The sequence below is a fragment of the Gymnoscopelus braueri genome (assembly GCF_963280865.1).
Source record: "Gymnoscopelus braueri genome assembly, chromosome: 19".
NCBI lineage: Eukaryota > Metazoa > Chordata > Actinopteri > Myctophiformes > Myctophidae > Gymnoscopelus > Gymnoscopelus braueri.
This window is the reverse complement of record NC_137621.1, coordinates 16428959-16452371: the sequence shown is the minus strand read 5'-3', so window position 1 is coordinate 16452371 and position 23413 is coordinate 16428959. Positions and strand designations below refer to the sequence as shown.

The window sequence follows — 23413 nt, the reverse complement described above, 5'->3', positions numbered from 1 at the left end:
TCTGGAGGGGGCTGCTTGCTTTAATTGTTAGCACTGTTAAGAGGAACACCAGATGGAATGGTTGAGAGACATAGGAGATGCAGTGAATATATATATGAGAGAGAGAGAGAGAGAGAGAGAGAGAGAGAGAGAGAGCGAGAGAGAGAGAGAGAGAGAGAGAGAGATGGGGGTGACTCATAGCTTAAACCTTAAATGACAGTCCATCCACTTTCACTAGCTTGGTGGAATCATTACAAAGTTACAAGGAAAGAATCTAAGCAAGTTTAATTGTTGATCAAATATTTACATTGAACATTGTGGAAAATGCATCACTTCTATGTGCCTATACAAAATCAAAATGTTCATAAATGTTCAATAATTAGTTACTTACAGTACATCTATTATCTATCTGTGTGTGCGTGTGCGTGTGAGAGAGAGAGAGAGAGAGAGAGAGAGAGAGAGAGAGAGAGAATGTTGTCATAGTATATTAACTGACAGTAGATTCTAATGGAATGGAATGGATCACTCCAACTCATTCATTCTGAACAGGTTTGAGCCAAAGCTCAATGACGCCCCTGGTGGTTACATTCATAATTGCAAGATGAGAGGCTCTGTCTCCATAATAGAAGTGGCCTCACAATGCTATATAGAGCCTATATTACATTTATAGCCTGACCTGTTATTATAAACAATACATACATCACATACAAACATTTTGTGTTGGTTACATAATATAGTTGCATTTTAATGAGTCTAAGAAAACAGATGTAATTTTGTGTGTGTGTGTGTGTGTGTGTGTGTGTGTGTGTGTGTGTGTGTGTGTGTGTGTGTGTGTGTGTGTGTGTGTGTGTGTGTGTGTGTGTGTGTGTGTGTGTGTGTGTGTGTGTGTGTGTGTGTGTGTTTGTTTTTATATTCTGTGACTCACTAATGTAGGCTATTTTTGCCCACAATAAAACATAAAACTATTTATATAGAAAGCAACATTACAGAATGGAGAATATTTAACTAACAACCAAAGTTTACAGGAAACGACCCTTTGGCTCCAGTGCGTCTATGACATATTTCTCCGGTGATGGAAACCCAGCTCTGGAATGCATTTTTTCCTCTGTGTGATATTACTGAGACTAGATGTGTTGCCAGATCGAGTGAGAGAAACAAGCAACCATGCAGGTCTATGAAAAGAAGCCCAAAATAAGCAACTATTAGGCCACACGAGCACTTTAAACCTTTATACATCGGCTATTTGAAAATAGCAGATCTACAACCTCACAACGCGTCGCGTTGTGAGCTTGTAGATCTGCTATTTAAAAAAAATCTTCAAATAAAATGTGGAATATTTGGAAGATATTTGAAACATTTTCAGATGGGGGGGATAGGGACAAATACATATTAATGTGGGCGTCCATGACATGAAAGAAAATATTGAGAACCACTGGTTTTAATAATTAAGAAATTATGAAGCATGCCAAAATAAGCAACCACACTTTAAAAACAAGCCCAAATAAGCGACCACGCTTTAGAAACAAGCCTGAATAAGCGACCACACTTTAGAAAAAAGCCCAAATAAGCAACCACACTTTAGAAACAAGCCCCAAAAAACGCAACCAGCAACTATCGATATTTCTTTACAAACAACTTTACAGAAAAAAACAAGCCCAAAGTCGCTTATAATAAGTGGACATGGCAACCCCGGTGACTGTCTGTGAGGTCAGAGGATAAGTGCGTCCCTTCTCTCCTCCAGGCAGCTGATTGGCTGAGCCGTCGCTCTCAGGAATGCAATGAAAAAGTATTTAAACAGCCGCTATGTCTGGAGGTTCAGTAGAACAATCCCATCAGAGGAATAAAGACATACAGAGCAACTAAAGAGTTTCTCCGCGGAAAAGAAAAGAATAGAAACGTGATAGTGATAACTTGTTCAACCGCAAAGGGATTTCTGAATGGGAAAGAAGACAATTGGACAAAAATATCAAGGATAAAGCGAGGACTTTCTTCAAGACGAAATACTTTTAAATATTTTTTTTTTTTTTTTTTTCGCCAAGAGGTGTTTATTATTCATAAGGTTTGTAGCTTAACTTTATTAGGATTTTTTTTTTTTTTTTTTCTTGGATGGACATTTTAACCGTTTTAGATGCTGCTTGATAGCCTTTGGATCAAGACTATCATAGATATGTAGTCTATTTCATCGATTTTGACATTTGTATAACAAGTAAAAAGTCAGACTAGATAAAATACATCTACGATAGTCTTGATCCAAGGCTACTGTTGATGATGATGTCTGTAGCCATATTATTATTACTATTTTTTAAATGTCTCATTCTTTTTTGCTTTGAAATAAAGCAGATATATTCGGGCTTTGAAGATGATGATGCTGTGCGGCATCTTTCTGGTGCAACTGATGCTTTGGACGAGTTGTGAAGGCGCAAGACCAAGACTGGCAGGTGAGCAAGACAATCATATGGAAGAAATACTTTCAAAGAGCCATAATTACATGTTTAAACTGTCCTTGGTTCTCAAAGTGGGGTCCGGGGACCCCCAGGGGTCCCTGGGGGGGTTCCAGGGGGTCCCCAGCAAAATGTGTTAATTTAGCTTCACAATCATTTTAACCTTTTATACTTTGGCGATTCAAAAATAGCAGATCTACAAGCTCATAGCTATGAGCTTGTAGATCTGATATTTTTTAAACATAACATTTTGTGCAAATATTTGAATATATGTATTTTTTAAGCGAACATTTGAACTCAAATCTTTGCTTCTGGGGGTCCCTGGAACAACATATTTGAGATGGGGGTCCGCGACAAAATGCATATCATTTTGGGGGTCCTTGCGTGATAAAGTTTGAGAACAACTGGTTTAAATTGTCTTGGTTGAGTTTTCTATGTCATATTTAGGCTACTGTAACATCCTAACTCAGAGAGTGTACAAAATAACCAAATGGAGTTAAATGAACAGATTAGCCTATTTTACATGCAGTGGTGTGAAGTAACTATAAGTACATTTACAAGTTTGAGGTACTTTACTGGAGTATTTCCAATTCTCTGTACTTTTACTTCTACTCCACTACATCTCAGAGTCAAATATTGTACTTTTACTCCACTACAATTATTTGAAAACTTTAGTTACTATAGTAACTTTGTGGATTTTGATTATTATTTAAAAAAAACATACATTAACCACTTCAGCCCTATACATTTTGGGCATTTGCAAATAGCAGATGTACAAGCTCACAATGCGTCACATCTGCTATTTTCAAAAGATTTTTTGGACATTTCATACATTTGAAAACTTGTGAAATGGGACATTCTGCACGAGTACTTTCTTCTTTTTGTACTTTAAGTACATTTTGATACCAATACTTTTGTTCTCAAACATCTACATTGACCCTTACAAGTCTGTAACTCTGTGGCAGTGTACAAATGGAACCAAATGGTTCCATTTGTACACTGCCAGAGTTAATGAGGGTCCTTGAAATACAAATGTTTGAGAACTAGGCAGTGGTGGGAAAAGTACTAAAATTCTTTACTTAAGTAAAAGTACCAATACTGCAATGTAGAAATACTCTGTTACAAGTAAAAGTCCGGAATTCAAAATTTACTTGAGTAAAAGTACAAAAGTATTGGCATCAAAATATACTAAAATACAAAAAGTACAAACACGTTGTGAGCTTGTAGATCGGCTATTTTCAAATAGCCCAGGTATAAAATAGGGCTGAAGTGGTTAATGTATGTTTCATAATGTAATAATTTATATCTGAAAAGTAACTAGTAACTAAAGTGTTCATATAATTGTAGTGGAGTAAAAAGTACAATATTTGCCTCTGAGATGTAGTGCAGTAGGCCTAGAAGTAAAAGTATTGGAAATTGGAAATGCTCAAGCAAAGTACAAATACCTCAAAATTGTACTTAAGTACAGTACTTGAGTACATGTACTTAGTTACTTTACACCACTGGCCTATAGGCGTGTAGCGGTGAGCCCTTTTTAACGACCGTCTGCCTGTCTTGTTTATGATCACGTCATTATACAGAGAGCAGCGACATTGACAACGATGTGTACGACCTCTTCGAGCACGCGCGGGTCAAGAAGCGCGACCACGGCGTGACCCTGGTGAAGGGCTCCGACCCCTACAGCCCCGCCTACAAGATCCTGAACGCCGACCTGATCCCGCCCGTGCCCGACGCATCCTTCAGGGACCTGGTGGACTCCATCCAGGCCGAGCGGGGCTTTCTCCTCCTCGTCAACTTCAAGCAGTTCAAGAGGTTAGAGATTCAGTTCTATACTGCTGTATGCCATCACAAAATGTGGACCAACAGTCCACAGTGGTGGAAAGTAACTAAGTACCTAATGTACTCAAGTACTGTACTTAAGTACAATTGAGTTATTTGTACTTTACTTGAGTATTTCCAGTTTTCAGTACTTTTTATTTCTACTCCACTACATCTCAGGGGCAAATATTGCACTTTTACTCCACTACAATTATTTGAAAACTTTAGTTACTAGTTACTTTGCAGGTATAAATTATTACATTATAAAACATACATTAACCACTTTAGCCCTATTTCAAACGTAGGCTATTTGAAAATAGCCGATGTACAAGCTCACAACGTGTCGCATCGCGTTGTGAGCTTGTAGATCTGCTATTTTCAATTTTAGTACTTTTACTTTTGGTACTTTAAGTTCATTTTGATTCCAATACTTTTGTACTTTTACTCAAGTAACATTTTGAACACGGGCCTTTTACTTGTAACAGAGTACTTCTACATTGCAGCATTGATACTTTTACTTAAGTAGAAAACGTGAGTACTTTTTCCAACACTGTTGAATACACATGGACCCCAATGGAAACCAGCCACAGTGCTTTCTTGGGTTTTAATCGTTTTTAGCATCCTTTTGTATAGAACTGTCCTTTCTGTGCTTTTTTTTTTGGCGAACTGTCAATAAAGTATTCAATCAATCAATCAATCAAATCAATCCATCAATCAGGACCCGCGGCAGCCTGCTGACGGTGGAGCGGACCGACGGCTCCGGGCCCGTGTTCGAGGTGGTGTCCAATGGCAAGGCCAACACGCTGGACCTGGTCTACTCCACCGGAGACGGCAGCGGCCCGGACCACCGGCGCCAGCAGGTGGTCTCCATCGAGGACGCCAACCTGGCCACGGGCCACTGGAAGAACATCACGCTGTTCGTGCAGGACGACCGTGCCCAGCTGTTCGTGGGCTGCGAGGAGGTGAACGTGGCCGAGCTGGACCTGCCCATCTACAAGGTGCTGTCCCAGGAGATCACCGACAGCAGCCGGCTGAGGATCGGCAAGGGCGCTCTGAAGGACAGGTTCATGGTGAGTTTTTAATTGATCATGATGGAGCTTTTAATTGAAAACAGCTATAACCTATTATCAGGCTTATTACACTCACGTCAAAGTAGATTTAACCATTTATTGCAAAAAATGGAATACAGTTAAGTTTGACGAAAAAGGCTCCGCTCTTGGAGATGTTCCCAGAATTTTGTCGAAGCAGCATGCTAAGCAAAAACAGGGAATGCTAAGCCAAACCCCCATAGGGATACAATAGCAAACAATAAGCAATACATTGGAGTATGAAAGTGCGATGTAATGACCAGCAGCGCTGTGAATGGGGAATAGAAATTTGATGTTCACATCAGCTGACTGACAGCTTGTGTGTCCTGCATGAACTAACGCTATGCTTCATTTAGTTGCTTTAATTCATTATCGTTTTATGATGATGAGGCTATTATCATTGTTATTTTAACTTTCAAGTATTATTTTTGTTTTGTATGTTAACTTAAATCTTGCTGTGATTTGAGCGCTTGATCAAGGTTGAATGGTTTGAATTAAACTAGCCTATGTTGTTCCATTTAGGGAGTGCTTCAGAACGTTCGCTTTGTCTTTGGGACGACTCTGGACGCCATTCTGAGAAATAAGGGCTGTCAGAGTGGAGGTGAGTCTTGTTATGAAAGGTTGATTTAGATCAGATTAAAAAAAAACACTAAAATGTTTATTAATAGTTAGAGTTCACATTTCTGTGAGGTATATGGTATATAAAGTCAGTGGTTCTCAAAGTGGGGTCCTGGGACCCACAGGGGTCCTTGAGTTGGGTTCCAAATGGACCCTTACAGGTCTGTAACTCTGAGAGTGTACACATGGAACCAAATGGACCCGTAAGGGTCCATTTGGTTCCATGTGTACACTCTCAAGAGTTATGGGGGGTCCTTGAAATGTTTGTTTTTGTGATAACCACTGCCATAAAGCACAACATAATTGTGACAACGGATTGACAGTGATGTTAATGAATTAGTGTGTGTGTCTCTTCTGCCCTGCAGCCACTCTGACCGACGTGATGACCCTGGACAACCCTGTCAACGGCTCCAGACCCGCAATTAGGACTGATTACACCGGCCACAAAGCCAAAGGTGAGCCTCCCCTCCTCTCCTCACCTCACCTTCAGGGGTCACAGGGTTCACTGACCCTCCTCTGTGAGGCCTGTCCATTTGCAGTGGTGGAAAAACTATAACCAAGGAGCCCACATTTACTCAAGTACCTTACTTTTTTTTAAGTACAATTTGAGCATTTCTATTTGTTTGACACTTTACTCTTCTACTCCACTACTATCTCATGAGGCAGATATTGTACTTTTTTTTTACCCCTCTACAGTTCATTGAAAGCTTTAGTTACTTTTTACTTTGTAGATTTAGATTTTTATATTACAAAACATACATTAGCCACTTAAGCCCTATTTTACACTGCCGCCGTAGGAAAATAGTGATGATCTACAAGCTCACAACACGACGTGACGCGAGGCGTTGTGTGCTTGTGGATTGGCAATTTTCTTTTCTTTTCTTACATCTAAGTACTTTCAATTCGGTACTGTATCTTTTGATCCCAATGTCTTTGTAATTTGTACCCAAGTCAAATATTGAATACACACCTTTTACTTAGTATCTGAGTGTTTCTACATGGTGGTATTTCTACTTTTACTTAAAAAAAATAAAAGAATCTGAGTACTTCTTCCACCACTGGTAGGCGGTGAGGTAATTGACCTTTCCGGGCCTTTTCTCTCCATTTCTCTCTCTCTCTCTCAGATCTGCAGACAGTCTGTGGCTTCTCCTGTGAGGACATCGCTGGCATGTTCAAAGAGCTCAAAGGACTCGGCGTGGTCGTCAAGCAGCTGTCCGGCGAGCTGCGTAAAGTGGTAAGGAAGGGAAGGGGGGGGGGCCATCTGGGGTCTGCACTCTGTCATCTTTTCACTCTCTCTCTCTCTCTCTTCTCTTCCATCTTTCTTTTCCCCCCATGCCTCCAGTTTCACGTGTCTCTCCCCTCCCTGTGCTGCTGCAACACCCAGCCACTTGCTGCCGTAATGACAGTCAAATGGCCAAGTCCTCCTTAATGAGACCCATGTGAATACACAAAATATGTTTGGCTGTCGCCGTGCTTCTCTGTAACTGCTTCAGTAGAGTCAGAGTCAATGTCTTAATCACGGTGTCAGCCTGTGATTCATATGTATTGGAACCTTGGCAACCAGAATGTTTTCCATCCTCGTGTCTGAACGCCCCCCGCTCCCCCGCCCCCCCCACCCCCTCCCTCTCTCGCTCTCTCTCTCTCTCTCCAGATTCCAGATTTCAATCTTTAAACTTTTATTGTGCGTCGTCACATAGCGGTAGAAACTTGTCTTTTAGTTATGCCCGAGCTCCCAGACTTACATAAAAATTAACATAAATGCACTCATGAAAGACTCACATAAAATGACACTGAATCTCTCTCTCTCTCTCTCTTCTTTGTTTCTCTCCTTATAGTCTGAGGACAGCGAGCTCATTAAGAACCAGATGAAGATCCACGCCGGGGTGTGCATCCACAACGGCATGGTGCACAACGACAAGGACGAGTGGACCGTGGACGGATGCACCGAGTGTACCTGTCAGGTAATTATTCAGCCCATTCTCCAGGACCCCCCCCCCCCCCCCCGAACGACCCGAACGACCTGCTTGATCACACTACGGCGTCACGCAAAAGCATCAGATCTACAAGCTCAAAACGCGCCGCGTTTCGAGCTTGTCGATCTGATGCTTTTGATGCTTTTTTAATTTGAACCCTGAAAACTAACAGTTTTGGACATAATGAAGTTTCCGCCCGACAGAGACGATATGCATTAGACCACGGATCCCCCCTTTCGATACCATTTGTATCCCCGGGGACCCCGATCTTACACCGCAAAATCCTCAGTGTTAATTTAACTTTGAGAGTGTAACAATACGGGTCCATTCGGTTACATTTGAACCCTCCCAAGAGTTACAGAGCCGATTGAGGGTCCAACCTGGACCCCCCCGGTGGTCCCCGGACCCCCAACGTTGAGAAACAGTTGGGGGTCCCCCAGATGGACCCCCTCAGGGCTCTATACCTTTCTGTATTTTCTGTATTTTCAGTTTTGTGTTATTGTGGGGGAAAGCGTTCTCTGAAAATATCCACGGAAATCTGGATTTCTGTCGTGTGTACCGTTCAGCCTCGGTTTATACTTCGCCGTGCAACGGCGTTGCGCACGCTGAAAATAGCCCCCCGATCTACGAGGTCACGGAGCTCGTGGATTTGTCTGTTTTCCACCCATGCGTCACTGTCGCATGACAGAGTAATGCGTAAAGTTAAGTATTACGCTCCGATTGTCTGTTTCCATTTCCTAATGAGGTGATAATAGGCTCTGGTATTTACGTTTACCCTCGCATAACATCTGTCTGGCGGGGCCGGCGAGTGACCTTCCAATCTATCAGCGAAAGCAGCATGGGATGGAGGCTTCTCTTTTTTTTTTCCATTTGACCGTCAAAAACACCTACTAAGGGTGTTCATGTTTTGAAAGGAGATTTTTTTTATTTTCCATCAGCACACAGCAGGACCTCCCCCCCCCCCGTACGACTGATACAGATCGCCTCATTGTTAGGAAACATAGCAATTAGGCTTGGCACGGTCCTCAGCAACACTTCACTGCAGTGCATTTTTTCCAGTTGTGTAATCAGGCGGTCGGTCGGTTTCGGGTCCGATTCATTGGGCCTCGTTGTCAGTGGCGGAAAAAGTACTCAAATGTTTTACTTAAGTAAAAGTATCAATACTGCAATGTAGAAGTAGTCTACTCTGTTACAAGTAAAAGTCTGGAATTAAAATTTGACTTGAGTAAAAGTACAAAAGTATTGGCATCATAATGTACTTAAAGTACCAAAAGTAAAAGTACTAAAATGTTTGAAATTAGCAGATCTACAAGCTCACAACGCGTCGCGTTGTGAGCTTGTAGATCAGCTATTTTCAAATAGCCTATGTATAAAATAGGGCTGAAGTGGTGAATGTATGTTTCATAATATAATGATTTATATCTGCAAAGTAACTGGTAACTAAAGTTTTCAAATAATTGTAGCGAAGTAAAAGTACAATATTTGCCTCTGAGATGTAGTGGAGTAGAAGTAAAAGAACTGAAAACTGGAAATACTCCAGTAAAGTAAAAAAATACCAAAAAATGGTACTTAAGTACGGTACTTGAGTAAATATACTTAGTTACTTTCCACCACTGCTTGTCGTACTAATTCAACCGTTTCCCTCTCTGCACACAGAACTCTGCTACTATTTGTCGCAAGATCTCCTGCCCTCTGATCCCCTGTGCCAACGCCACGGTGCCCGACGGAGAGTGCTGCCCGCGCTGTGGAACCCGTAAGTTGTTGCATCGTTTTGGCAAACTTTCTTTGCCAAGCATATTCGTTATTATCTGATCGATGGTTTTCTGTGTGTAATATAGGCCTCAATTTAACTCATTTAAATTAAGTCGCATGGCCACGACACGATGTGAGCTTGTAGATCTGCTATTTAAAAAAATGATGTGCATGACACCATATAAAATAAAGTATAAACAAAGCAATAAAATAATGCTTAAGTGGTTAATTGATTTGTTGACATAGATACACACACACACACACGTCTTGATTATTTGATTAATTGAACACGTAATCTACAGAATAACTGCTAAGAAAATAATCGATAGTTGTAGGCCTAGGTTGTATAGCCCTCACTCATAACGTATGTCTCGTCTCTCCGCAGCGAGCGACTACGCAGAAGACGGATGGTCCCCCTGGTCTGAATGGACGCCTTGTTCGGTGACCTGTGGGCGGGGCATCCAGCAGCGTGGACGGTCCTGCGACCGCATCAACAGCAACTGTGAGGGCACCTCTGTGCAGACGCGTGACTGCTACCCCAAAGAATGTGACAAACGCTGTAAGTCATACTTTCACATTCTTTTAACAAGTCCCATTGTCATAATAATAATAAGTTCTCAGTGTGACCACGTCATAAATCATGGATGAATCATAAAAATCGCTGAAATAATCGGGGACTGAATGTGTCCATTTTTTTTCTTTCTCTACAGTCAAGCAGGACGGCGGTTGGAGCCACTGGTCTCCCTGGTCCTCGTGCTCGGTGACGTGCGGCGAGGGCGTCATCACCCGCATCCGTCTCTGTAACTCCCCCACGCCCCAGATGGGCGGCATGGACTGCCAGGGACAGGGACGTCAAACCGAGATCTGCCAGAAGTCGCCTTGTCCTAGTGAGTTTTGAGCTGCAAAGTATAGTGTTGACATGAGAGTATTAAAAAAAAATACATTGGTCTTAAAAATGCTTATTCTAAAATGGCATTGCGTCCTTCTTTCATAGTCAACGGCGGCTGGGGACCCTGGTCCCTCTGGGACACCTGCACGGTCACCTGCGGCGGAGGAATCCAGACCCGCAAACGTCTCTGCACCGACCCCGCCCCCAGATACGGAGGGAAGGAGTGCGTCGGTGGCGGCGCCATGTCTCAAGTGTGCAACAAGCAGGACTGCCCCGTCGGTAAGCACAGGCACATTCAACAGTTGTTAAAACAAGAAATGATTTTAATACCAGGTTGCTCTCTCCAGCGTCCCCGCACGGAACCAAATGGACCCGTGGTCCTGTACCCTTTTGCTCGCGAAGTAACAAATCGATGTTGGAGGCGGCGCTGTGTGTGTGTGTGTATGAGGAGTCAAGTCAATAGTTTGTTTGGTGGCGACGACGACCACAACCGTTTTTTTTTTATAGTTTGTTTGGTGGCGACGACCACACTTTTGTTTTTGTTCTGGGCTATGATCCCATAGCATGGGAGGACGCCCGTCGTTCAGAGTATGGGGAAGTCTCGGTGAAGTCTCCCCATTGGCTTAAAGGATTGAAGGACAGCCAATGATGAAAAGGTCGCTAGAAAGTGTCGAGAAAGTGTCGAGAAAGTGTTGAGTAGTTGATGCAGTCTCTTCCTAGACCAGGCTGCAAGCAACCTGGTAAAAAGCAAGCTACTCCGACTCCATAACTGTTCAGCCGTTTTAAACACAATCCCTGTTTCCCTCGCTCGCTCTACAGACGGCTGTCTCTCCAGCCCCTGCTTCCCCGGAGCCAGGTGCACCAGCTTCCAGGACGGCACCTTCAAGTGCGGCCGGTGCCCCGTCGGCTACAGCGGGAACGGCGTGGCCTGCAGGGACATCGACGAGTGCAAAGAGGTGCCCGACGCCTGCTTCACGGTCAACGGCGTCCACCGCTGCGAGAACACGGAGCCCGGTTACAACTGCCTGCCCTGCCCCGCCCGCTACTCCGGTCCCCAGCCCTTCGGGAGAGGCGTGGAACAGGCCACCGCCAAGAAACAGGTTAGGGGGAATTTTAACTGTCTCGTTGTTATTGTTAGTGCAAGTGTTGTACATGCATGCAGTTGATGCTAATGTGCTAGGCCAGTGTCTATCAACCTTTTTTGTGCCAAGGCACACCTGGCATAGCCAAAAAATCCCAGGGAACACCTAGATATACGGTATATATATATATATAGAAAAAAAGCAAATGCAAACAAATATTTCTGTTTTTGCATTATTCAGACATGCAAACTTGTAGCTTTTCAGCTTCCACTAGCCGTTTTTAATCCAAATAGGGCAATAGTGTGACACCTGACCCGAAAAAAACAGCATGTTGTCACCCTTTTCACCTCGGGGCTGTTTGCATGCCTGATTATTATTATTGTTAAAATTGTTAAAAAAAAAAAAAAAATTTTTTTTTTTTTTTTTTTTTTTTTCAAAATTATATTTTTTCAAACCTTCTTCAAACGGCGCGGCACACCTCAGCAGTAGCCCCGGCCCAAAATTGGGACGTTTGCCAGGGTTGATATACACTGTGCTAGGCGCTAGCGTTTCCTAAATCGTGTGTACCGTGTTGTTGTTCTATAGGTCTGCACGCCTCGTAACCCGTGCTTGGACGGCAGCCACGACTGCAACAAGAACGCCAACTGCATCTACCTGGGCATCTTCTCCGACGCGCTGTTCCGCTGCGAGTGCAAGCCGGGCTACGCCGGGAACGGCTACATCTGCGGGGAGGACTCGGACCTGGACGGAGTGCCCAACAAGGACCTGCTCTGTGTGGAGAACGCCACCTACCACTGCAAGAAGGTTAGCCAGACCCCCAGTGTGGTGTAAAGTCACTCAAGTACATTCACTCAAGTACTGTACTTATAAGTACGATTCTGAGTTGTTGTTTTTTACTCCACTTCATCTACAGAGGCAGATGTTGTACTTTTTACTCCACTACAATTATTTGAAAACTTTAGTTACTAGTTACTTATATACTTATAGTTACTTATATTACTGTATACTGTATTTATATTATTATTACAAAAACATGCATTAACCACTTCAGCCCTATGTTGTATGCTTTGGCTATTTAAAAATAGCCGATCTACAAGCTTGTAGATCTGCTATTTTCAAAAGATTTTTATACATTTAAAAACTTGTGAAATTGGGCATTCTGCATAATGAATACTCTTACTTTTGGTACTTTTAGTATATTCTGATGCGAATACTTATATACTTTTACTCAAGTACATTTTGATTACCGGACTTTTACTTGCAACAGAGCATTTCTACATTTCAGTATTGCTACTTTTACTTAAGTAACAAATGTGAGTACTTCTTCCACCCCTGGGCCCGACCCCACATGGCCAGATGTTCTTCTAGAAGGCCATTATCACTCATCTCCTCTCTCTCTGCATTGTTGTTGTTAATTGCCCCCCTAGGCTAACCATAACGTTTGGTTTCTTTATAGGATAACTGTCCTTCACTGCCCAACTCCGGCCAGGAAGACCACGACAAAGATGGCTTTGGTGACGAATGTGACCAGGATGATGACAACGATGGGATCCCTGATGACAGGGTGAGTCATCACAAAGGCATTTTTTTACTTCCCCAGATCTTGGGTTTCCTTTAGCGGCCAGACATAGCAATCAGGAGTCAAAACCTCTTCCCTCCGAATAGCGACAGCGATCCTCCAGTGTCTGCGTCTATCTCTCTGTTTTCCAGTGGTGTAAAGTAACCAAGTACATTTACTCAAGTATACTGTACTTAAGTACAGTTTTGAGGTACTTTTGCTTTACTGGAGTATTTCCGATTGTCTTTACTTTTACTTCTACTCCACTACATCGCGGAGGCAAATATTGTACTTTTTACTCCACTGCAATTACTTGAAAACTTGAGTTACTAGTTACTTTGCAGGTATAAATTATTACATCATAAAACATACATTAACCACTTTAGCCCTATTTTACACCAAGGCTATTTGAAAATAGCCGATGTACAAGCTCGCAACGCGACGCGTTGTGAGCTTGTAGATCTGCTATTTTCAAACATTTTAGTACTTTTACTTTTGGTACTTTAAGTTCAATTGGATACCAATACTTTTGTTCTTTCACTCAAGTACATTTTGAATTGCGGACTTTTACTTGTAACAGAGCACTTCTACATTGCAGTATTGATACTTTTACTTAAGTAAAACATTTGAGTACTTTTTTCCCACCACTGCTGTTTTCCACCAGAGACACCCACTGGAAAGCCAGTATAGCAGCGTATAAATAGGATAATATCATTTTGGGGGGGCGTGGCGTGGAGCCAGGCGCTCAGGACAACGTGGCTCGTTGCCCCGTAATTCATAGTGTGGATGGAGAGAGTCAGGGAAGAAAACCGCTGTGGTGGTGAGGAAATGTTAGGTTCTCACAGGGGAAGATCACGTTTCAGCGCAAAGGCCATAATGTTGCTGCTGTCGGGCAGAAACCTCTTATCTCCATATTCTAACTTTTTGTGTTTTTTTTGTCATTTAACGCCCTACTTGATCACACTACAGCGTCGCACAGAAGCATCAAAAGTAAGCAGATCGCGATGCGTTTCGAGTTTGTAGATCTGCTACTTTTGATACTTTTGAATTTGAATCCTGAAAAGTAACAGTTTTGGACATATGAGGTTTTCCACCCGACAGAGACCATATCCAAACCCCGCCATGAATTACCTTCCCTATGACTAGAGACTCCCAACCTGTGGGTCGGGGCGCGCTGTTGGGCCGTGAGAATATTGCAAGTGGGGCCCCCACATAATTGGCAAAACGCAAAGATTTTAATGAAAAAATATAACTTTTATGTAAAAAGAAATATGTAAAAAAAAATGATATGGATAAATAGGAGTACACTCGATTGATTTATCATTAACCCATTAAGACCTGAAGCCGATTCTACAAATGTCTTCTAAATCCCAACAGTTTTCTAAAAAACATATATGTTGCTATATCAGTGGTTCTCAAACTTTTTCATAATAGCCAAGGACCCCCAAAATTATATGTATTTGGCAGCGGACCCCCATCTCAAAATATGTTGTTCCAGGGACCCCCAGGAGCAAAGATTTGAGTAAAAAAAACTGCTTTGAAAGAATATATATTCAAAGATTTGCACACATTTTCAAGATTTTTTAAAAATAGCAGATCTACAAGCTCATAGCGCGGCACTCGGTGCCGCGCTATGAGCTTGTATATCTGCTATTTTTGAATAGCCAAAATGTAAAATAATACTTTTTAGCTAAAATCTAGGACAGATGCGTCCCAGGTCTTAATGGGTTAAAATAAACATGCTGTGAAAATGCACACAGCCCACCCATCTGAATTGGGTTAGGTTAGCAACCGCAGTGCCATGAATGTCATTTCTGAAGGAACATTCCTCATTGTACAGTAACCGTTTAGTAACCTGAACGCCGTTTCTTTGAACATTCAGGACAACTGCCCAAAGGTGTACAACCCCGCCCAGTATGACGCGGACAGGGACGACATCGGCGACCGCTGCGATAACTGCGTGTTCGAGGCCAACACCGATCAAGCAGACACGGACAACAACGGCGAGGGCGACGCTTGTGCCATCGACATCGACGGTGACGGTAAGTCGCCTCTTCGAAAGCACACCGCAGCCATGTAAATGACACCGTGCCTTCCGCATGACGGAACGCCTCGATCCATACCAGGGCTAATAAGCCAATTATACGTTTCCCCCCCCCCCTCGACAGGCATTCTGAACGAGAGCGACAACTGCCCGTACGTTTACAACGTGGACCAAAGAGATTCGGACGGGGACGGCGTTGGAGACCACTGTGACAACTGCCCTCTGGAGCACAACCCTGACCAGGTAAACGTCTCATCTCACCTTTAAAGATCTGAACCTTTCTTAATACAAGTAATAAAGCCCCTCCCTGTGGGGGGGAGGGGAGAGATAGCGAGAGCCTTCATATAACTATGCATACATGAATTCTCAAGGATCAAGGCGATGCTTTGCACCTGTGTTCTGCCTTTAATGAAAGGAAAGAATGTGAGAGCTTTCAGGAAGACTCTGTGCAGTGCCCCCTTCCCCCCCCCCCCTCCCTCTACTTGTCAATTAACCCACCTATTTGAACAGATATGAATGCATGTGTATAGCGTTTGCCAAAGCCACAAGGACACTGGATTCTTTGCGGGGGCAGGACATTACTAGCATGCCTGAAGACAAGGGAGTACATTTAAACATGCTGAGAATAGAAGCTCATATCGAAAGGCTGGGTGAAATACCACGACGGCGTATTGAAGTGAGGAGGACAAGCAATCCTATAGTTGTGAGAGTCTCTCAGAACTCTTTCACAATATAAACGAAAACGTTCTTCTCCCACAGATCGACTCCGACTCGGACCGCGTGGGCGACAAGTGCGACAGCAACCAGGACATCGACGAGGACGGTCACCAGAACAACTTGGACAACTGTCCTTACATCGCCAACGCCAACCAGGCGGACCACGACAAAGACGGCAAGGGCGACGCGTGCGACCACGACGACGACAACGACGGCGTCCCCGACGACAAGGACAACTGTCGCCTGTCCTACAACCCGGACCAGGTGGACTCTGATGGTGAGTCGCTTTCCCCCACCGACCGTTCCCCTAACATCGGACCCCCGCCTCAACTAGGGTTTGGGATCCTCCAGGATTTTAACGATTCTGGTTCCTTAACACCTTTACCGCCGGGCCCGTAGTTCTACGGGCCGTTAAATCCAACGGTTAAGCGCCGAGCCCGTAGTCCTACGGGCTGCGGTCTTTTCGCGCATGCGCGGTCCGGGTGCACTTTCGGATTTTTTTTGATCCACTTCCGTTTCCGGTTTGATGACAGGAAATAGAATTATTTGGGATCCGGTTTCGACGATCACGCCCGCTCCCATTCTACAGACGAAACTGAAACTCAATTCTCTTCCTGTAGTTTTTTCTCCTCGCATTTCACTGTTTAACGTAATCCGCTCTAACTACAGTCATGGAAGTCCGTTTGACATGCGGTCTTCACTGGGAGATACAGGGAGATCTCGCGGATGTAAACAGACCGTTCACGGCTCAATCTTAAGGATTTTAACAAGATCTATGGCGACATGAAAAAAACAAAAAAACAACAAAAACACCTTGGCACTGGTGAGTACATTATGAGATTAACCTCTGGCGGTGGATGTGTTAACGGTCCGATTCCTTAACGGTTCCCTTTAAAGATTCCTAAAGGGGGTTCCAAATGGACCCTTAGAAGTCTAACTCTGAGAGGGTACAAATGGAACCAAATGGACACTTACGAGTCCATTTGGTTCTATTTGTACCCTTACGGACCCTTAGAAGTCTGTAACTCTGAGAGTGTACGATTGGAATTAAAACGTTTGAGAACCACCGGAATTGTAATTGTATAGCAGACGTTAAGTCCACATACCAGCTCTTGACCGTGTGATCAAACCCGGTTCCGGAAACGGTTCCAAATGTGATGGAAACCGATTCAATGTTGGATCCGGGTTCCTTTCGGTGCCTCCGGTTTCCGGATCCCAACCCTAACCCTCAACTGACCAATGCACACGACACAAAGCTATGTTAAAGGGATAGTTCACCCCCAAAATGATTAGTCACCCCATGGAGACTTGAATTCATCGATATTTTTTTGTTTTTGTCGCATTCCTAAGCCAATAATTTGATGACTGGCAGCGGTTCTGGTAGGAGACACAAAGAGTCTCCTTTGTGTCTCCTACCAGAACCGCTGCCTACTGGTCCGCTGGTCATAACATTATTGGCTTAGGAATGTGACAAGAACAAAAATAATCCATGAATTCAAGTCTCCATGGGGTGAAAAGTAATCTTTTGGGTGAACTATCCCTTTAAAGTGATCGTTTACATCACTGTATTGTATTAATCCCCATTGATCTTTTCCTCCTCAGGTGACGGTCGTGGTGACGTGTGCAAAGACGACTTTGACGGAGACAAAGTGCTCGACATCGACGACGTGTGCCCGGAGAACTTTGAGATCAGCGAGACGGACTTCCGCAGGTTCCAGATGGTTCCCCTGGACCCCAAGGGCACCTCCCAGATCGACCCCAACTGGGTGGTCCGTCACCAGGGCAAGGAGCTGGTGCAGACTGTCAACTGTGACCCCGGCATCGCTGTTGGTACGTATTAAACACGTGATCTTGTACTAAAGATGGGAATAGCTCAGCAGTTCTCTCACATTGTTTTACTTGAGTAAAAGTGTCAATACCGCAATGTAGAAATACTCTGTTACAAGTAAAAGGCCTGTGTTCCAAATTTTACTTGAGTAAAAGGGCAAGAGTATCGGTATCAAAATGTACTTAAAGTAACAAAAGTAAAAGTACTCATTGTGCAGAATGTCCCATTTCACAAGTGCAAAATGTTTTGAAAAATGTTTTGAAAACAGCCGATCTACAAGCTCACAATGCGTCGCATCAAAGTAACTAGTAACTAAGGTTTTCAAATAATTGTAGTGGGATAAAAGTACAATATTTGCCTCTGAGATGTAGTGGAGTAGAAGTAAAAAGTACTGAAAATTGGAAATACTTCAGGAAAAAAAAAAATACCTAAAAATTGTACTCAAGTACAGTACTTGAGTAAATGTACTTAGTTACTTTACACCACTATGTGAAGCACAGTAGCCGTAACTCTAAACCGTCTCCTCCTCCTCCTAATGCTTCCGACCAGGCTACGACGAGTTCAACTCGGTGGACTTCAGCGGAACGTTCTTCATCAACACGGACCGAGACGACGACTACGCCGGCTTCGTGTTCGGCTACCAGTCCAGCGCCCGCTTCTACACGGTGATGTGGAAGCAGATCACGCAGACCTACTGGTCCCACACGCCCACCCGGGCCCAGGGCTACGCCGGCCTGTCCATCAAGGTGGTCAACTCCACCACGGGGCCCGGCGAGCACCTGAGGAACGCCCTCTGGCACACGGGAGACACTCCGGGACAGGTGGGTGATGATGTTTGTTGACTGATGTATTATACCAGTGGTTATCTCATCATTTTGGGTGGTCCTTGACATGACAAAGTTTATGTATTTGGCCGCGGACCCCCATCTTAAATATTTTGTTCCAGGGACCCCCAGAAGCAAAGATTTGAGTTAAAATGTTCGCTTGAAAACATATATATATATATATTCAAAGGTTTGCACACATTTTCACGATTTTTCAAAAATAGCAGATCTACAAGCTCATAGCGCGGCACTCGGTGCCGTGCTATGAGCTTGTATATCTGCTATTTTTGAATAGCCAAAGTATAAAAGGTTAAAATTATTATGACGCTATATTAACACATTTTGCTGGGGACCCCCCAAGGACCTCTGGGGTTCCTTGGGGGGGACCCCCAGGGGTCCTTGGGGACCCACTTTGAGACCCAATGATATATATACGGAGCAAAATGGCTCGACCGGTTTATTTTGGTGGACGGTCGGTTGGATCTGGGTTTTTTTTCTCACGTTTCAACCGTTTGCGGTTCCTTTTCTCCAGGTCCGCACCCTGTGGCACGACCCCAAGAACATCGGCTGGAAGGACTACACCGCTTACAGATGGAACCTGATCCACAGACCCAAGACCGGACTCATCAGGTACTATACCACGTTCTTTTTCTTTCTTTTACTTCAGTAAAAGTAGCAATACCACAATGTAGAAGTACAAGTCAAAAAGTCCTGTATTCAAAAGGTTGCTCGAGTAAAAGTACAAAGTATTGGCGTCAAAGTATACTTTAAGTACCAACAGTAAAAGCACTCAAAATCTTTTGATAATAGCAGATTTACAAGCTCACAGCGGGTGGCATCTTGACGCGCTGTGAGCTTGTAGATCTGCTATTTTCGAATAGACGAAATATAAAATAAGGCTTAAGTGGTTAATGTATGTTTAGTATTAAGTCTAAATCTAGTAAATCTAAGTAACTAAAGTTTACAAATAATTGTAGTGGAGTTGTAGTTACTTTCCACCACTGGTTTTAGGTCTGACCCAAAAATCACACTAGTTTGTTGTGTGTTTTTTCTCTACTATTTGATGTGCTGATATATGAACGTGGTTTGCTCATTCTTATTCAGAGTGGTGATGTATGAAGGCAAGAGAATCATGGCAGATTCCGGAAACATCTACGACAAGACGTACGCGGGTGGAAGGCTAGGTCTCTACGTGTTCTCTCAGGAGATGGTTTACTTCTCGGACCTCAAATACGAATGCAGAGGTAAGTCCTGCACCCTCAGTCAGCACCCTATGCCTACCTTTTTAAAGCACCAATAATATTCATCAGGGTCGGCCTGTCACAATTATTACATAATCGTCCAATCGCAATTATTTGAGATAATCGCAATTATTTTTGCATAGTCGTCATAATCGTTTCCATGTTGAAAAATGTTCACACATTTTCAAATATCAAAAAAATCAGAAATAGCAGATCTACAAGCTTACAACGCGTCACTTTGTGACGCGTTGTAAGCTTGTAGATCAGCTATTTCTGCTATTTTTACAAATTATTAAATGGAAATAATTATTTTTTATATATTTAAGTGATCTGATTTGTCATATATATTTTTTTTACGAAGCATAAAAGGCAAACAAAAATATTTTGTATTCATGTTCAATGCCAAACACACAATTAAGTCGTTATTCGCAATTATTTGAGTGACAATTACAATTACTCTTGCACTTTGATTGTAACATCTTCCTTCTTTTTTTTTTGTATCCGTTTCAGATGCATAAACGGACTGCAGATGTCCTGCCATGAAGAATGTAATCTATCCGCGTCAACACGACCATGCTTTAAGTTAAGACCTGGGAACAATGATCTTTGTTAGCTCTTCCCTTTGAGACGTGCACATTGGTGGAAATGGAGAGCGAGTGAGCTGATGTGAGGTGAAGGGACCTCAGGACTTTAAAGACTGTTCTATGACGACTCTACACCACTGCACCACACACAGATTGAGCATAGCGACATCCCCCCCGCCCCCCCGTCCCCCGTCCCCTGTCCCCCCCGTCACTCCCCTGCGCCGACCGGCGTGGGAAGGAGGGCCACACACGTCGCTATGCACCCTTCGACTACAGCTGGTCGGTGGTATTCCTCTCCAGATGGGGGTCCAAATGGAAGAGCATTGTTTGTCTTTTTAGTTTTAGTTTTTGTTTTGGGACTCATTTTCTAGCGTTAATTCAGATCTGCTGTGGACTCGAGAAGACTTATTTCAATATGAAGAAAGTAGTAGGGCGACGTTGCTTAGGACCGGGCCGATCATTTGGCCCTTGAAGGAACTGTTGAGGGACCATGGACAGTATGGACTGACTGTTACAATCAAAGAGAGTGAATGTTTGCCTGTGTGAGTGTGTTTTCCCGTGAAGAGCATTGTACAGCCTTTTTTTTTGTATTTCTTTTGACCGCCCCACTCCCCCCCCCCCCCCCCCCCCCCGAACCGATCCCTACAGACCTACAAGGTCTTCAGATCAGCCAAGCCACAGGGCAGTTCCGCGAATAGGGAAGAACATGAGAAGATTTCTCACTAATGATTAATTTGTGCAAAGAGCACATGATCCAGGACAGCACAGGACTCCAAAGCCAGCACGAGTTATATTATATATATGTTATATATATATATATATATATATGATCTTTACTGAAAGCATTGAGGGACATAAACAGAAAGGGCCAGTCTATATCCTGCCATGAGGGGCCAATTGGTATTAGGGGAGTACATACGTTCTTATTTATTTAGTCACCAGAGGTTATGGGCAGTGAAACATCTTTAGTTCTCTTTTCTGCCAAAAGAAGAAAAAAAAAACCTGTACTAACAGGTTCCAAATAACTGGAATCTTGAATACCGTAAAACCTTTCATGGCGAGGTGTCGTATCGTATCCGACCAAAATCTTTCAGAAAAGAACAAATTAGGTCTCCTTAATCTTCTTCTGCACAGTATGCATGATTGTTTGGCTGGGCATGTGTGTACATTTTTGACAAGGGAAGGTCCAAGGAAACCCTTGATGTGCAAATATTACCTCATGACTATTATATCATATTTGTATTGAGGCCAACAAAACAAGGATGTCTTTTCTCAACAGCAGAGTATACATTTGGTTGGCTTCCAAGCAAATCCTTTTTGAGCAAAAACTTTAGTACAATCAATTATATACTGTATATAAGATATTTTTGTAGAAGTAAAAAAAGTCCCCAAGAGGAGCGTAATGGATGAGAAATGTTTTTATGTTGTGCAATTTGTACGTCCTGTCCATTTTGTTGATAAATTATTATGTTTGTCTTATGTAAAGAGGTTATTTCATTTGTGTAGATACATGCTATTTAAATAATTTATGTGGAAAGGTTTTTGTCTGTATAAACTTGTTTGCACACTGACATGAGGATGTCTTTGTTTGTTTTTTGTTTTTTGTATTTCTGTCTTTTTTTTATCATTAGTGAAGCATTTCTATAAACATTTGTACCATAGTTTTTACCCACAAAGTGATGTTTATACTCAAACCAGTTATTTTGTAATGCCAACTGAACAATAAACACTTCAGGAAATAAATCAATGTCTTGAAATATCTGTCATTGTGGCTTTTTCCTTTGAGCCAAATGGATGCTAATTTAACCCATTAAAACAGGGGAAGCATTTTAGATTTTAGTTATGAGCTTGTAGATCTGATTTTTTAGAACAATCTTGAAAATTTGTGCAACTCTTTGAATATTATATACGTTTAAAGCAAACATTTTTAACTCAGGTCTTTGCTTTTGGGGGGTCCCTGGAACAGAATATTTTGAGATGGGGGTCCGCGGCCAAATGCATGTAATTTTGGGGCTCCCTGACAAAAAAGTTTGAGCACCACTGATATAGCAAGAGAGGTTTTTCAGAAAACTCTTAGGATTTAGAAGACATGTGTAGAATCGGCCTCAGGTCTTAAGGGGTTAAGCGGCTGCACAAATAGTTTGGGGCCTTAGCTTATCGTTCAGTGATTCTTGGCCCACGATGTTGTGCTTTGACTGAAACCTACTCCCTAGAAAAGCAGGAGGAGCAGTTTAGTTGAGTCTAGTGAAGCCTCGGACAAAGGGAGGATCCCTTAAAGGAAACCAACAGCAGGACAACTCAAATGTGAAGCAGACCTGAAGTTAGACCCTCCAGAAAAACGCGGACAAAAATCCTTGATTATGCGGGCTAAAACTCTTGATTATGCGGGCTAAAATCCCTGATTTTGCGATGAAATATGCGGGTTTTTTTGCAATTTTATGCGGTGAAATTGCGGGAAGTTGCGAAATATGCGTAAATTTGTGAAATATGCGGCAATATGCGAAAAATGCGATATGCGAAAAATGCGAAATATGTTAAGTTGCGAAATATGCGGAAATATGCGATGCGAATCGCATATTGTGCGATACGATGCGTGTATTATGCGTTGCGATGCGCATATTATGCGATGCGATGCGCATATTATGCGATGCGATGCGCATATTATGCGATGCGATGCTATGCGATTTGCTGATTATGCGGTAAATTCTGCGATCGCATAAACACATTTTTCTGGCGGGTCTATGAAGTAGTGTGGCGACTATCAAATATGTTATTTGCCAATATTCCATCGATAACCTTTTGCATTAATCGACAAATCGAGAAACACGTTTTTTTTATATATATACACAAAAGAAAAAAAGATCCAATGTAGGCCTACTCTTCTGGCAAAAATGTTGAAAAGGTTTATTCGTATTTATCCATTATTAAAAAATATATAAAATTGTGCATGATAGAACAGATCTGGGTTATAAATAGT

At 42.8% G+C, this 23413-nt stretch overlaps 1 protein-coding gene across 2 annotated transcripts; it reads left to right on the top strand.

Moving 5' to 3' along the window:
• Positions 1 to 1819: 1819 nt before the first annotated feature.
• Positions 1820 to 22173, top strand: thbs1a (thrombospondin 1a). Of its 2 annotated transcripts, none has more exons than XM_080413976.1 (23): positions 1820 to 2038; positions 2320 to 2417; positions 4001 to 4232; positions 4957 to 5308; positions 5849 to 5927; positions 6310 to 6399; positions 7069 to 7178; positions 7780 to 7905; positions 9574 to 9670; positions 10055 to 10228; positions 10380 to 10556; positions 10664 to 10837; positions 11378 to 11658; positions 12226 to 12444; positions 13097 to 13204; positions 15081 to 15240; positions 15367 to 15485; positions 16002 to 16236; positions 17562 to 17789; positions 18337 to 18608; positions 19144 to 19241; positions 19716 to 19855; positions 20363 to 22173. In XM_080413976.1, the coding sequence occupies exons 2-23, from the start codon at positions 2339 to 2341 to the stop codon at positions 20368 to 20370; spliced, it is 3558 nt and encodes a 1185-aa protein (XP_080270102.1). In that variant the 5' UTR covers positions 1820 to 2038; positions 2320 to 2338; the 3' UTR covers positions 20371 to 22173. The 2 variants fall into 2 exon arrangements, with proteins under 2 accessions (XP_080270102.1, XP_080270103.1); XM_080413977.1 differs by having other exon boundaries at positions 2317 to 2417.
• The last annotated feature ends 1240 nt before the right edge of the window (positions 22174 to 23413 follow it).